This window comes from Cervus elaphus, chromosome 18, assembly GCF_910594005.1.
Source record: "Cervus elaphus chromosome 18, mCerEla1.1, whole genome shotgun sequence".
Lineage (NCBI taxonomy): Eukaryota > Metazoa > Chordata > Mammalia > Artiodactyla > Cervidae > Cervus > Cervus elaphus.
In genome coordinates, this window is record NC_057832.1 from 22,160,335 (window position 1) to 22,174,059 (window position 13,725).

General features: G+C 37.9%; 1 protein-coding gene across 5 annotated transcripts in view; it reads right to left on the reverse strand.

The window, feature by feature from the left end:
- SGCE (sarcoglycan epsilon) overlaps positions 1–13,725 on the reverse strand; it is a 71,416-nt gene that overhangs the window by 28,234 nt on the left and 29,457 nt on the right. For all 5 annotated transcript variants that reach the window (XM_043871931.1, XM_043871932.1, XM_043871933.1 and 2 more), the window contains 2 exons: positions 7,362–7,434; positions 2,112–2,310 (listed from right to left, as the gene is read on the reverse strand). In XM_043871931.1, coding sequence (XP_043727866.1) covers positions 2,112–2,310; positions 7,362–7,434 — 272 coding nt within the window. The remainder of the gene's footprint in view (positions 1–2,111; positions 2,311–7,361; positions 7,435–13,725) is intronic.

Consider the following 13,725-nt stretch of genomic DNA (forward strand, 5'->3'; position numbering starts at 1 on the left):
TAGACTCAAAAGATCCAGAATCTCTAGGGGGGGATCAGAGGCCAGGAACCTAGGTATATTTTTAAAATAAATCTCTACTGGCAATTCTCAAGCTAGACATATTTGAACCGTACTGTTTTAAGTCCGAGTTTGGTTTAGAGAGGTGTTAGCTCAATTTAGTCTCTGTGCTATGCTTAGTCACCCAGTCATGTCCAACTCTTTGCAACCCCATGGACTGGAGCCCGCCAGGCTGCCCTGTCCAAAGAGATTCTCCAGGCAAGAATGCTGGAGTGGGTTGCCATGCCTTCCTCCAGGGGATCTTCCAGACCCAGGGAGTGAACCCAGGTCTCCCGCATTGCAGGCAGATTCTTTACCATCTGAGCCACCAGGAAGGCCCTTAATTTAGTCTAGTGGTGGCTAACAGGGCCTCTGTGGGTGGCGCCTACACTACTGATTAGGGAAGGGGTGAGTCCAGAAGAAAGCACGACATCGGCAAACTCTACCAATGACTGGTTCCCTGTTGCTTCCTCCAGCATCTTTTGGTCATTGTTTCAACAATCACTGTGGAACACATTGCTTTAAGAAATGGTTGAAAAGACTCCAGGGACTTCCCTGGCAGTCCACTGGTTAAGAATTTGCCTTGCAATGCAGGGGACGTGGGTTTGATCCCTGGTGGGAGAACTAAGATGCCATATGCCATGGAGAAACTAAGTCCGTGCACTCCAATTCTGAGCTCAGGCGCCACAACTAGCCTGTGTACGGCAACCACAGATCCTAGATGGCACAGCTAAGACCCAACAGAGCCAAATCAATCAACATTTCTTCAACAGACTCCACATTTGGAGAACGTCTTCAGGGGAGATACTCCTGTTCATCTCCTCCTACGGTTCTACTTAATTACTCACTGGGAAAAAGATCCACATTGTACCTCTGAAGTAAAATGTTAAGCCCAGAATTCTGTTTTCACAGAGACAGCCAACCAGCAGACGGGCAAGAAATAAAGCAACTATTTTTCTCTGAACACTTGCAGGTATGCTTGACTGACTTCAAAAACCCATTATTTTACCATACGAGATACAACTTAATTCTGAAATTTGTAAGTTGGACTTCACAGGTCATTGCTTATGCTTCCATCCCCTTTCTGACTACTCGCCCTACCTTATCTGTGTCTATTTGGGATTTCTTCCCTTATTTCCAACAAAGTTCTCCTTTGAAGTTGCCCTTAAATTTCATTCTTATTAATCCAGACATTCTGGTTAATTCCAGATGTCCTCTGTATAAATGTTACCAAGAATATGGATAAAGGAGGAGTTAGAAAAGGATATGTTACACACAATGTGATTTATTCTGTATCTCGTACTTTTATAGGATTTAGTTTTTTACAAAAAGCAGATCCGCCTCAACTTGCAGATTCGAAATTAAAGAGCAAAATTCCATCGATGTGGGCATTCAATCTGTCATTGTACTCAGGTGTAAGTATTTTATAACCCCTTCAAGGGTGTAAGTCACTTTCTATATCTGTAAGACTTGAGAATCGACAAGTCCCTTTCAAATGCCTTGTCTCTTTAATCCTCACAACCACCCCGAGGTCGCTTCCATTGGAGCAGACGAGAAAGCTGAAGCCCAGAGGGGTGCAGCAGTTTGCCCAGTGTTACCCAGCTTGTGAGTGACAAGGCCAGGCTTTAGGAATGGGCTTCACATCCACCCCAGCCATCAATCACCGCCACATGGTGGAAAGAATGTTAAAGGCGAAGAAATAGTTTCCTAGAATAAAGTTACAGCAATCTGTATGTCCTGCAGCTGATAACTGGGGCATCAATTTCCTTTGAAACTCGGGGCCCTAAATAATCAGCTTCTCTACAGAAGGTACAAAAAAGCCTTAGCACTGTAATTTATGATGCAAGTCCTGATCTACAATTAGCTTTCAAAGGACCTGGAACATCAGATATAAAGGACCATTAACGTAACCTCTTTGTCAATACAGAAAATTGCTATTTTTTTTCACATCTCTGCAATATCTATCGCTTATTAAAAAGAAAAATGCCACAGGCCCTCTTCCATCTGCACTAAGTTTGATAATATCGCCACATTTAAAAATCCACACTTAGGGCGACGAGATGAAGCCCACTTACCCCTCCTTCATGTCGTTGATGGGCAGGGGGACCCGGCCGCCCCGGTCGAGGGCTGACGTGATGTTTATGGCGTTCAGGCGCTCGGGCTGCCACACGTTTTTCACGGCCCCCAGGAAGTCTCCAAGAACCTCGCTGGCCAGCATTTCTTCTACATTCATATTTTTAATGAAGAATTCTGCTTGATAGGGTAACGGGAAGTCTAATTTTGGTGGGAAAAGGGTATGCACACCTTTAATTAGGGAGTCTTTTGAAAGGGAAATAAAACAACGATGAGATTTGTTGACGTGTCCTGGCTTGGGGAACAATATTATTCCTGACTTCAAAGGCTTTCCGTGTAAGAGGCTATCTCTAAAAACACCACATACATTTGACCCAGAATTTTATCTACGATGTAATCAAATCCAAGGGACAGCAGGGTAGTTCACAATTATAGCAAAGAGAAACAAAGAAAGAAAAGGAAAAAACACCAAATCTCATATCTGTCTCTAACTTGCCAGTGACTGCCAGCCTTCTCACCTGGCCAACATACCCAGGTAGAAGAAGCATTTCCAGAACTGAGAAAAATACTTCGTGTTTGTAGTGTTTTAAAGTTGACAGATCTTTTTCACATTGTTTAATTTAATCATTACAATCCTAGGCAGTGCTATTTCTATGTGAACAGAGGAGGAAGCTGAGACACAGAACAATATCATTTCGAACAGAGAAGATAGGACAAAATACCTGGACTTGTTTGTGGGTTGCTTATATATGATATGGAAAACCGTATTTTTAATTTGCAGTATTACTGATCTTTTTAGAGCATGCTAAACATTAAATTTAATGAAAATAAATATTGACTGCATTTTCAATAAGTACTTTGAAATCATAACTATTTCATTCTTTGGATCACTCCATAATTAGATATTCTAGAGAAATCGTATTTAAAATTTCTCATGAAATTCCATATCTCACATTGTTAGAGATTTACTTAGCTTTTTCCCTCCTCAATGTCTCATCAATAATTTCCCTCTAAAGATGCCAAAAAGAATATTTTAAGCCAACCCAATGTCCAATTCAGACTCTCAATATAAGAAACTTGAAATAAATATAATTGATTTCAGCTTCTCAAATGTTAGTCTTGAATTACAAACTGCCATTTCCTATATTCTGACTGTTCTATTAAGACAAAGAATAGCTTTCTTCTTGTTTTGTAATATTTCTGTAATAATAAAAGCTACTTTCTTTTAATACTCTGAGGTAGGTCAAGCTAAGGGAAACAGGTAAATTACCATATTTAATACTCACAATCAGAAAGTGACTAGGCACTTGTATTTTTCTCCATACTTTCAGAAGAGGAAGCTAATTTTTAGATCATATGAACTTACCTCACATGATTTTTACCTAAGCTAAAAGAGACTGTGTATATAAAGTGCTCACCAGAGCTCCCAATATACAGTAAGAACTTAGAAAATACTAAACTTTAGCAATTATTATAATAATAGGCACAGGTTACTTATTTGGATTCTGCAGTGAAAATTTCTGGACTGTCCACAGATTTAAAGTCCCCAATAATAGCTATATGATGTATAGTTGTTGTTGTTCAGTCACTCAGTTGTGTCCAACTCTGTGACCCCATGGACTGCAGCACGCCAGGCTTGCCTGTCCATCACGAACTCCCAGAGCTTGCTCAAACTTATGTCCGTTGAGTCAGTGATGTCATCCAACCATTTCATCCTCTGTCGTCCCCTTCTCCTCCTGCCCCTCAATCTTTCCCAGCATCAGGGTCTTTTCCCTTCTGACTTATTATAACTCATGTGCTATCTGTCCATTCTTGTTTAATAAACAAAAATTTAAAATTATACAATAAATAACTGAAACCTTAATGACCTCATTTATTATGAAACCTCTTTAATATTAAAGGACATTTGATGCCAGAGCTGAAGTCAGGAGATATTCTGGCTCTAGAGTTTTCAGGAGAGTTTTCTGGAATGTACTGTCTCTAAAGATTAAGTTTTTCAAAACCCTAATCACAGAAGGCTCTTCACTCTTCTCCTACACTGTAATTTATTCTGCTTATGATTTTGTTAGATTTGTTTGATGTATAGCCCATCTGTAATCTTCTAAAATATGCTGTTTATTCTCTTTAATGTAGATAAGTTTCCTGTTTTATACAGATACGTTTCCTGTTTTATATAGATAAACAGTAGCTTAATCATGTTACATACCACCCCCCCCCCCATACTGAGAAACAGTCATGCAGAAAAATGTCAGGAAGAACAGTTTCTTGGCAATAAATAATATTTATAAATAATACCAAGTATAGTTTGTTGAGTAGGCTAGAATTCTATCATCTATTCACTTCATTCAGTGCTTTTATATCCACTTGTCAAAAAAAAGCATGCAAAACTTTTTCCTGTTTGTCATCAAGGCTCCTCCTTGGAGAGCTGCTCCCTGGCTTTCCCTAATGCCTGTGACCTTCCACGGCTCCTAAAGAGGCTGGCGGCCGCCACGCCCTCCGCGGCTCCAGGCAGCGTAAGTTGCCTGCCATCTACCCAGCCAAGCGCTCTTGCCAGGTCTCCCAGAGATGAGTCACCGGAGCTTTCTAACTTTGGGGAAATCCCGTGCCTGCTATATTTGGACATCCCAGAGGCCAAGGGAACAGCAGGCCAACAGAGTGCTGGCACTAAAACCTGCTTTAGAGAATCACTCTACGTCCTCTCCTTGAGCTTCACGTTGTGTGATTTCACACGACTCATTTCCCATTGGATCTCCCAGAGCAGGAGACAGAACTGAGCGTGGTTATCCTGATCCTCAACTCCTGTTACTGCTTTTCCTCACTGATCTGGGAGCAACGGCCACGTACAGGTCATGCCCGCAGACGCCCACCCTAGTGACCACATGCATTCCATCAAGAACAAAAGGAAAACGCCTGCCTGTTGGTGCCCTGGTTTCCCGAGTTTCGGCCACTGCTGTCGTCCACTTCCTCTGTTGTGTCCGACTCTTTGTGACCCCATGAGTGGCAGGCACACCATGCTCCTCTGTGCTCCTCTATCTCCTGGAGTTTGCTCAAATTCATGTCCAGTGAGCCTGTGAGGCCATCCAACCATCTCACCCTCTGTCCCCCCTGCTTCTCCTCCCCTCACTCTTGCTATCTAATGCAATCTAAGCATCTATAAAAGGAGGTTTTCTAAACCCAGATATTCGTCCTCTCCCAACCCTGACTTAGATAAATACCCCTCAGGTCAACTTTCAATCCTACAGTCGACTAGCAGTCTTCCATTAGTATCTGCCTGAATATGGTTCCCACACGTCAGCATCACCTGTTAGGATATATTCTGTGTCGACTGGACCAAGACCAGACTTGAAAAGAAAGCAGTTCAAACCACAGACCAGGTTATGTTTCAATTTGTTGTTGTTGTTGTTTGGTCGCTAAGTCGTGTCCAACTCTTTGCTTGTAGGGAGTCCCATACCTTGCAAAAAATTTCTGAGTCCCTCGGAGAACACACTAGTGTGGTTAGTGGTCCAAGTCCACTGTAATATAAGTATATAACTAAACTGATGGATTCCCAAGGAAAGGGAACATCACAATTATTCTGCTCATTAAGGATATTCCAGTTTTACATGGACTGCTTGGACTGGATGCAAGTACTCAATTACAATTAGAATAAAGAGTAAAAATCTCCTTAATCCAAATATGAGTACCTTATAAAAGCCCTTGGGAAGTGGAAACAGGGACAGGGAATCTTCTGTCCTGGCCAAAGGAATGGGCACTTGGACTTTCTTCTCATATATGAAAGGAACAGTGAAAGTCGCAGGGTTGTGTCCAACTCTTTGCAGTCCCATGGACTCTAACCTACCCAGCTCCTCTGTCCATGGAATTCTCCAGGCAAGAGTACTGGAGTGGGTTGCCATTTCCTTCTCCAGGGGATCTTCCCGACCCAGGGATCGAACCCAGGTCTATTGCATTGCAGGCAGATTCTTTACCAACTGAGCCACTAGGACAGGTCATTTTAAATTTTAAACTAGCACATTTGTTGTCTGCAATTAATACAGCTAAAATGCCAACAGGAAAAACTCAAGGGGTTCAAAATCATGAAGCATTCTCCTCAGTTATGTATTGTATTACATTTTCATTTCTATTGAAATTACTTTCTTTCATAGAGAGTAAAGATAACTTTAAACACAGCCTTTACTGAATTACTATGAATTCCAAATTAGTAGGACCTGATAAAATGTGTTGTACTAGTAAATAGAAGTAAGAATTTTCCTATCCAGGATACACAATTGTTTTTCTGCGCTGAGGTGGGAGGGAATATTGTATCAGTTCTTCTCCCATCACCCTCATAAATGATATCTGGTATAGTATCCCATGATTTATAAATTTTAACCAGAAAATTTTTAGGGGTATGTCTTTCCCAACTGAATGCCAAAATGGCGTCAGAATATGCTAAGTGTTGGAGTAACTCTTGTGTTCCTAGCCTTCTAAATCCTAAGGTATCACTTACCAATTTGAGCACGTTTAAATCCCTGTTGTCTTAGAGGGTAAAGCGTCCGCCTGCAATGCAGGAGACCCGGGTTCAATCCCTGAGTCGGGAAGATTCCCCTGGAGAAGAAAATGGCAACCCACTCCAGTACTCTTGCCTGGAAAATCCTATGGACAGAGGAGCCTGGGAGGCTGCAGTCCATGGGGTTGCAAAGAGTCGGACACGACTGCGCGACTTCAATTTCACTTTCAATTCTAAATTGCTGATGGACTCTAGCAATCACTCCAGCTAAGTGATTAGCTATTTAGAAAGGAGACTGTGACCCAAATGATGGTTTATTTCTGTCCATTGACATCTCTTTATCATCACATACAACTAGACTACGAGCTAGGATAGGTTTTAAAGTAAAATCATACCAGTGATGAATTCTATGACCAGCCCTATGTCAAGCACATTTTGAGCCTTAAATTATCGCTTCCTTACCTCAGACTTACAAGAGGAATGTTATAAGTCCCACTCAACAGATGATTTAACCAAGGCCTGGAGAAATAAGTGGCCTCTATATTTGGCTCCCTATCCTGAGGTTTTCAGCACCGAAACAAATCATGATATTTTGTCATGAATTAAATATTGCTTAGTTTTATTTTCAACATTTTACTATTTTATTAGGTATGGTAGGTATGTGGGGTTTTAAAATCCTGAACTAGATTTTATATACCTATAAAATATAAGTGAAATACTTCTTGCAAACAAGGAAACAATCAATAACATATTTTTCCATACCTACCTTCTGCTGACATTATATTAATTATCAAATTGTGCCTTGCAGTCTCAAAGGTACGCCTATTATAGGCAGTTATCTATTAGAAAAAGAAAGTCATATTAAAGAAGTGAAATGTTATTTGAAAAATGAAATTCATTAAGGGCTAAATGAAAACAAATTGTCGTTCTTTCCATTTTCATTATTTGTCTATATACTTACAAAATATTCCTTCTCTGAACAACAAGAATCAGAGCTTTTAGCAATATTATGGGAAGTAGATAATTAGTCAGGTCTATTAAACATGCTAAAACAACAAGTTAAAATCAGAAAAACCCTTTTATAGAAGGCTGTTAAGTGCCAGTAGCAATGCAGACGCATCATTAGTAAATGGATTAACTATTATGAATTACTTACCAGAGCCATTCTAAACTTGAATAAAAAAAAAAACATACAAAATCTATTTCTGTACTTTTGAATGGAACTTAAGGATCATATCAGAAAGTACACTTTAAAACAAGCACATCTCTGTGTTGTCTGCATTTAGCACCAAACTGCACACCAACGAGTCAGGGGATGTCAGGGCCCCTTTGGATATCATATCTCACAATGGAACACAGAAGTAGGGATCACAGTCTGATGGAACATGCTCAAAACCACAGATCAATTCCTTCACAAAAAAATATCAGTAAATGTTTGTGGAGTCAATGAACTTACATCAAAGTCAACTCAGAAATAGCCACTGCAAACAACAAACAAAGCAAAGGCCAACAGCAGGATGTGGCTTCAAAAATCTAAGAATAATTAACTTTATAACAGATACGAAATCACTCAGACAGGCCTGCGGTACCTCAAAAAGAAAATAAACCAACAACCAAATGATTGTCTTAGCATCCCAGCACTGTCCTTCCGGCAGTAATCGCAGCCGCAGTTGACACTGAGATAAAAAAGTAGGACACAAATATCTTGCACACTCAGAACCAGTATCAGGATTTTAAGCATCATATATGAGCTTTAAATACATCACCCTCATCAGAAATATCATTTGAGACAACAGTGAAAATCAGAATTTGGGAATTAAAAATTCTAAAACTTTAACAATATTTAAAAGTACATATTCTGAAAAGTTTATTATTCCACCAAGATAAAAGAACTTCTCTCTCCACAATCTGTCAGATTTCTTTTGGATTCAGTGACTTTGTTGCTGCTCTCTGTTGGGACACATGATCAATGAGGTGCACAACCAAACACTAAAATTAAGACTAGTCATTATATAAATGGGGCATTACTGTTTGCAAAGAAGCAAAAGACATTTGGGAATGCTCGAGTTTAAAAGTTTACTCTGCAAGATTTTAATCATGTTCTCAATGGAAAAAAATACTAAATACTATTTGCTATAATATCTTAAGGCTAATGCTCAGGGAGAAAAAGTTAAACATTTTCAAATTAATGGTAATATTTTTCTGGCCAGCCTTCCCATAATTATCAGAAAGTTCACTATTGTAAATTCCATAATTCTAACAAGTTTTTTAAAATCATAGGCTACATAAGAGAGTGAAGAACCTTTTCATAAATCATGAGGAAGCATTTTATTATCCAGATTTATATTTAATGCTTAATTTTAATAGCTATAAAAGAATGCAATTCTTCTATCATTTCTAGTGAGATATTTAAATACTATAATATCATCTATCAAAGTCTACTTATCATGATGTGAAGCCCTTCATAGCAAAGAGATATGCACGTGTGTACACTTTTGGATCCCCTATTTCTAAAACAGTGGCTGATTTATTTTAGATGTTTAATAAATATCTACTGAATAAATTACGGATGTAAATGGCTAAATATTTAAGATATGCAAAATCTTTTCACTATATTATTAACAGAATATTTTTAAATTCTGAAAATATGTTTTTATAGATGGATGTAAAATGAGTTATTTACAGATAAAACACTACTAGTGTTAGATGAAAGATATGTTGTTTTCACCTTTTTTAAAGATATTATTTGATACTTATTCATAACCTTATATGTTGGTAGTAAGGTATAATGAACCCCTGTGAATCATGGCTCAATATATGTGTTTCTCTTCTGTCCTAGCTTCTCGCCTCTCTCCCACCAGAGAAACCACTTTGGATTTTGTGTTTATCATCCCATTAGTTTTAAATATAGTTTTATTATACATGCATGTATGTTTAAAATACATTGTGCACTTTGATGGCTTTTGAACTCTATAAAAATCATAAACTAGTCTTCAAAGGTTTGGGGTTTTTTCCAACATTATGTTTAAAGCATTTATTCATGTTGCCAGGCAAGTCTAACTTCATTCTTGCTGTGTAAGTGTTTACTGTGTGAAATAATAATTCCAGGAATTATTGATCTATTCTCTTGTTGATGGACTTCTGGGTCTCGGTTGGTTTGTGGGTTTCCAATGTTTTCCTATGCAAACATTGCTCAAGGAACATGACTGTGCATGCCTTTGGGTGCTGGACATTTGCAAATATTCCTTTTTTTTTATATTTTGGTCATACCACGTGGCTTGCAGGATCCTAGTTCCTCGACCAGCGATTAAACCCCAGGCCATAGCAGTGAAAGCCCAAGTCCTAACCACTGGCATGCCAGGGAATTCCCTGCAAGTATTTAAGTCATATGTAGAAGGGGGATGGCTAGATCATAGGGTACCATGTCATTCAGCTATGTAAAATACTCTGATTTCCAAAGTGATTACTCCAATTCCCACATCCACTGCCAAAGAACTTTACTGAGGGTAAAATTCTCACTGCAGTCTTAATTTTAATATTCCTTCTTATACTGATGAAAGTAAACTTCTTTACTTAAATGGCATTTATGTCTTCTCTTTGGTAAAACTGTCTGTTCATGTCTTTTTCTTACTGAAATTGTAGGTGTCCATTTTCATATTTTATACACTTATTATTAGTCAGTTACATATATTTCAAATATCATCTTCCAGTTTGTGGGTTGTCTTTAAAGTTTTCTTTTGATGAATGGAAGTTCACAAGTTTAATATGGTAACTTGATCAAGTATTTCTTAAGTAAAAAAATTTAGGTTTTATTTAAGATATCCTCTCCTACCCCCAAATTCAGAAAGATACTCCTCTACATTTCTTAATTTATTTTAATTGGAGGCTAATCACTTTACAATATTGTGGTGGTTTTTGCCATACATTGATGCGAGTCAGCCACAGGTGTACATGTGTCCCCCATCCTGAAAACCCCTCCCACCCCATCCCTCTGGGTTGTCCCAGAGCACTGGCTCTGGGTGCCCTGCTTCATGCATCGAACTTACACTAGACATCTATTTCACATATGGTAACATACATGTTTCAATGCTATTCTCTCAAATCATCCCACCCTTGCCTTCTCCCACATAGTCCAAAAGTCTATTCTTTACATCTGTGTCTCTTTTGTGGTCTTGCATATAAGGTAGTCATTACCATCTTTCTAAATTCCATATATATGCATTAATACACTGTATTGGTGTTTCTCTTTCTGAGTTACTTCACTCTGTATAATAGGCTCCAGTTTCATCCACCTCATTAGAACGGATTCAAACGTGTTCTTTTTTATAGCTGAGTAACATTCCATGGTGTATATGTACCACAGCTTTCTTAACCATTCATCTGCCAATGGACATCTAGGTGGCTCCCATGTCCTGGCTATTATAAACAGTGCTGTGATGAACATTAGGGAACACGTGTCTCTTTCAGATCTGGTTTCCCCGGTGTGTATGCCCAGCAGTGGGATTGCTGGGTCATATGGCAGCTCTATTTCCAGTGTTTTAAAGAATCTCCACACTGTTCTCCATGGTGGCTGTATCAGTTTGTACTCCTATCAACAGTTGTAAGGGGCTTCCCTTTTCTCCACACCCTCTCCAGAATTTACTCTTTGTAGACTTTTTGAGGGCAGCCTTTCTGACCGTTGTGAGACTGTACTTCATTGTGGTTTTGGTTTGCATGTCTCTAATAGTGAGTGATGTTGAGCATCTTTTCATGTGTTTGTTAGCCATCTGTATGTCTTCTTTGAAGAAACATCTGTTTAGTTCTTCGGCCCACTTTTTGACTGGGTCGTTTATTTTTCTGGTATTGAGCTGTATGAGCTGCTTGTATATTGGAGAGTAATTCTTTGTCAGCTGTTTCGTTTGCTGTTACTTTCTCCCATTCTAAAGGCTGCCTTTTATCCTTGCTTATAGTTTCCTTCATTGTGCAAAACCTTATACATTTAATTAGGTCCCATGTGTTTATTTTTGTCTTTATTTCCATTACTCTGGGAGGTGGGTCATAGAGGATCTTGCTGTCATTTATGTCAGAGAGTGTTCTGCCTATGTTTTCCTCTAAGAGTTTTATAGTTTCTGGTCTTACATTTAGATCTTTAATCTATTTTGAGTTTATTTTTGTGTATGGTGTTAGAAAGTATTCTAGTTTCATTCTTTTACAGGTGGTTGACCAGTTTTCCCAGCACCACTTTTTAAAGAGATTGTCTTTTCTCCATTGTATATTTTTGCCTCCTTTGTCAAAGGTAAGGTGTCCATAGCTGCATGGATTTATCTCTGACTTCCTGACTTCCGACTGTATCACAAAGCTACAGTCATAAAGATACAGTATAGAATGGGCACAAAGACAGAAATATGGATCAATGGAACAAAACAGAAAGCCCAGAGATAAATCTACATTTTTATATAATAGCTTAAAATTTTGCTAAATCTTCAATATACCTAGACATGAGTTTTGCATTTCTTGGGAAGTAAGAATCTAATTTTATGTTTGCCATGTAGCTGAGTTTCAGTCAATAGGCTTCCTTTTCCCTAATCTGTGATATGTGGCACCATTTCTTTAGATATATACTGTTGTTCTTTATGTAAATGGACCCGTCTCTGGGCTCCCTATTTTATTCATTGGTTAATTTCTCTATTCTTGTATCAATACAAACTTATGAATGGTTACTACAGATTCACAATAAATCTTGATATCTGGAAAAGAAAGAAATCTTACTCCCTTATTTTCCCTCTTTAAAAGTGTCTTGATTTTTCTTGGTTCTTTTTTTTTTCTTGGTTATTAATTTCTTTATCAATTTTAGACTTAGACAATTTTAGTTGTCAACTTTTGTGAAATAACCTATTGAGATGTTTTTATTTGAACTGCACTGAATCTATAGATCAATTAGGGAGAAAGCAATACTTTCATGATTTTGAGTCTTCCTATCCCTGAATGATAGAATAGCTTTTTATTTATACAGGTGCTATTTAATATCAATAAATTTTTATAATTTTTCCCATATATACCTTTTGTTAGATTTATTCCAAGTACATCAGAATTTCATTACTAAAAATGGTATCTTTTAAAAACTTGCATTTTTCTCAATACTTGTTATTTAATAAATAAATATAATTAAGTTTTTTATATCAATCCTATAACTTACTGCCAGGCTTTCTTAACATTTTAATAGCTTACAGACTCTTTCTATCATTGATGATTCCATTTCTTCCTTTCAAACACTTATAAATTTTTCTTTATTTACTGCACTGGATAGGACTTCTAAAATATTCTGTAACAGATGTGATAAAGGGAGCTATTCTTGTTTTGTTCCTGAATTTAAATGGAATTCTCCTAGTGTTTTCGCATTAAAAAATGATGTTTGCTATTAGTTTCAATATATAAACTATTAGGTTAAGGAAGCTCAATTGTTCTCCTAGTTTGCTCAGAGTTTCTTTTTTCTTATCAAGAAGAGGTGTTGAATTTTAGTAAATGCTTTCTTTGAATCTATCCAGGTGACTGTGTTTTTCTTTTTGAATCTAGCAATGTGGTAACTTCCATTTATATATTTCTTTTATAACTTTACTAAATATTTTTAAAACTTATTTTGACAATAACTCCAAATAACTTTCCTATATCTACACATATTCTATCTTATATCAACACTGCCTTAAGAAAGCAGATTTATAGACAGACATCATTGAAAAGTCATGTTAATAACTTCAGTTCAGATGAAGAAACACCTTCTCTCAGTCAACGTGGAAGTTCATATCCACAGTCCATGGCTGATTAAAACTTTGGAGAAAAACGCAAAGCATGTAGCCTCCTGAGAATTTGTAAAATTACCACAAATTTCTGGTGGCAGAAAACACGCCACCCATGACCTGCACAAACCCCTGGCAATTCCGCAAGCAGTTCCGATGCTGGTGCCCTGGTCACTACCAGCAAGTCTTTACCGAATTGGAGAGTTAAGTTCAACAGGGAGGGGACGTAGGTATACCTGTGGCTGATTCACGCTGATGTCTGGAAGAAACCAACACCATACTGTAAAGCAATTATTCTTCAATTAAAAATAGTAATTTTAAAAAAAAATTCCAATTTACCATCTTAGAGGCATTGAG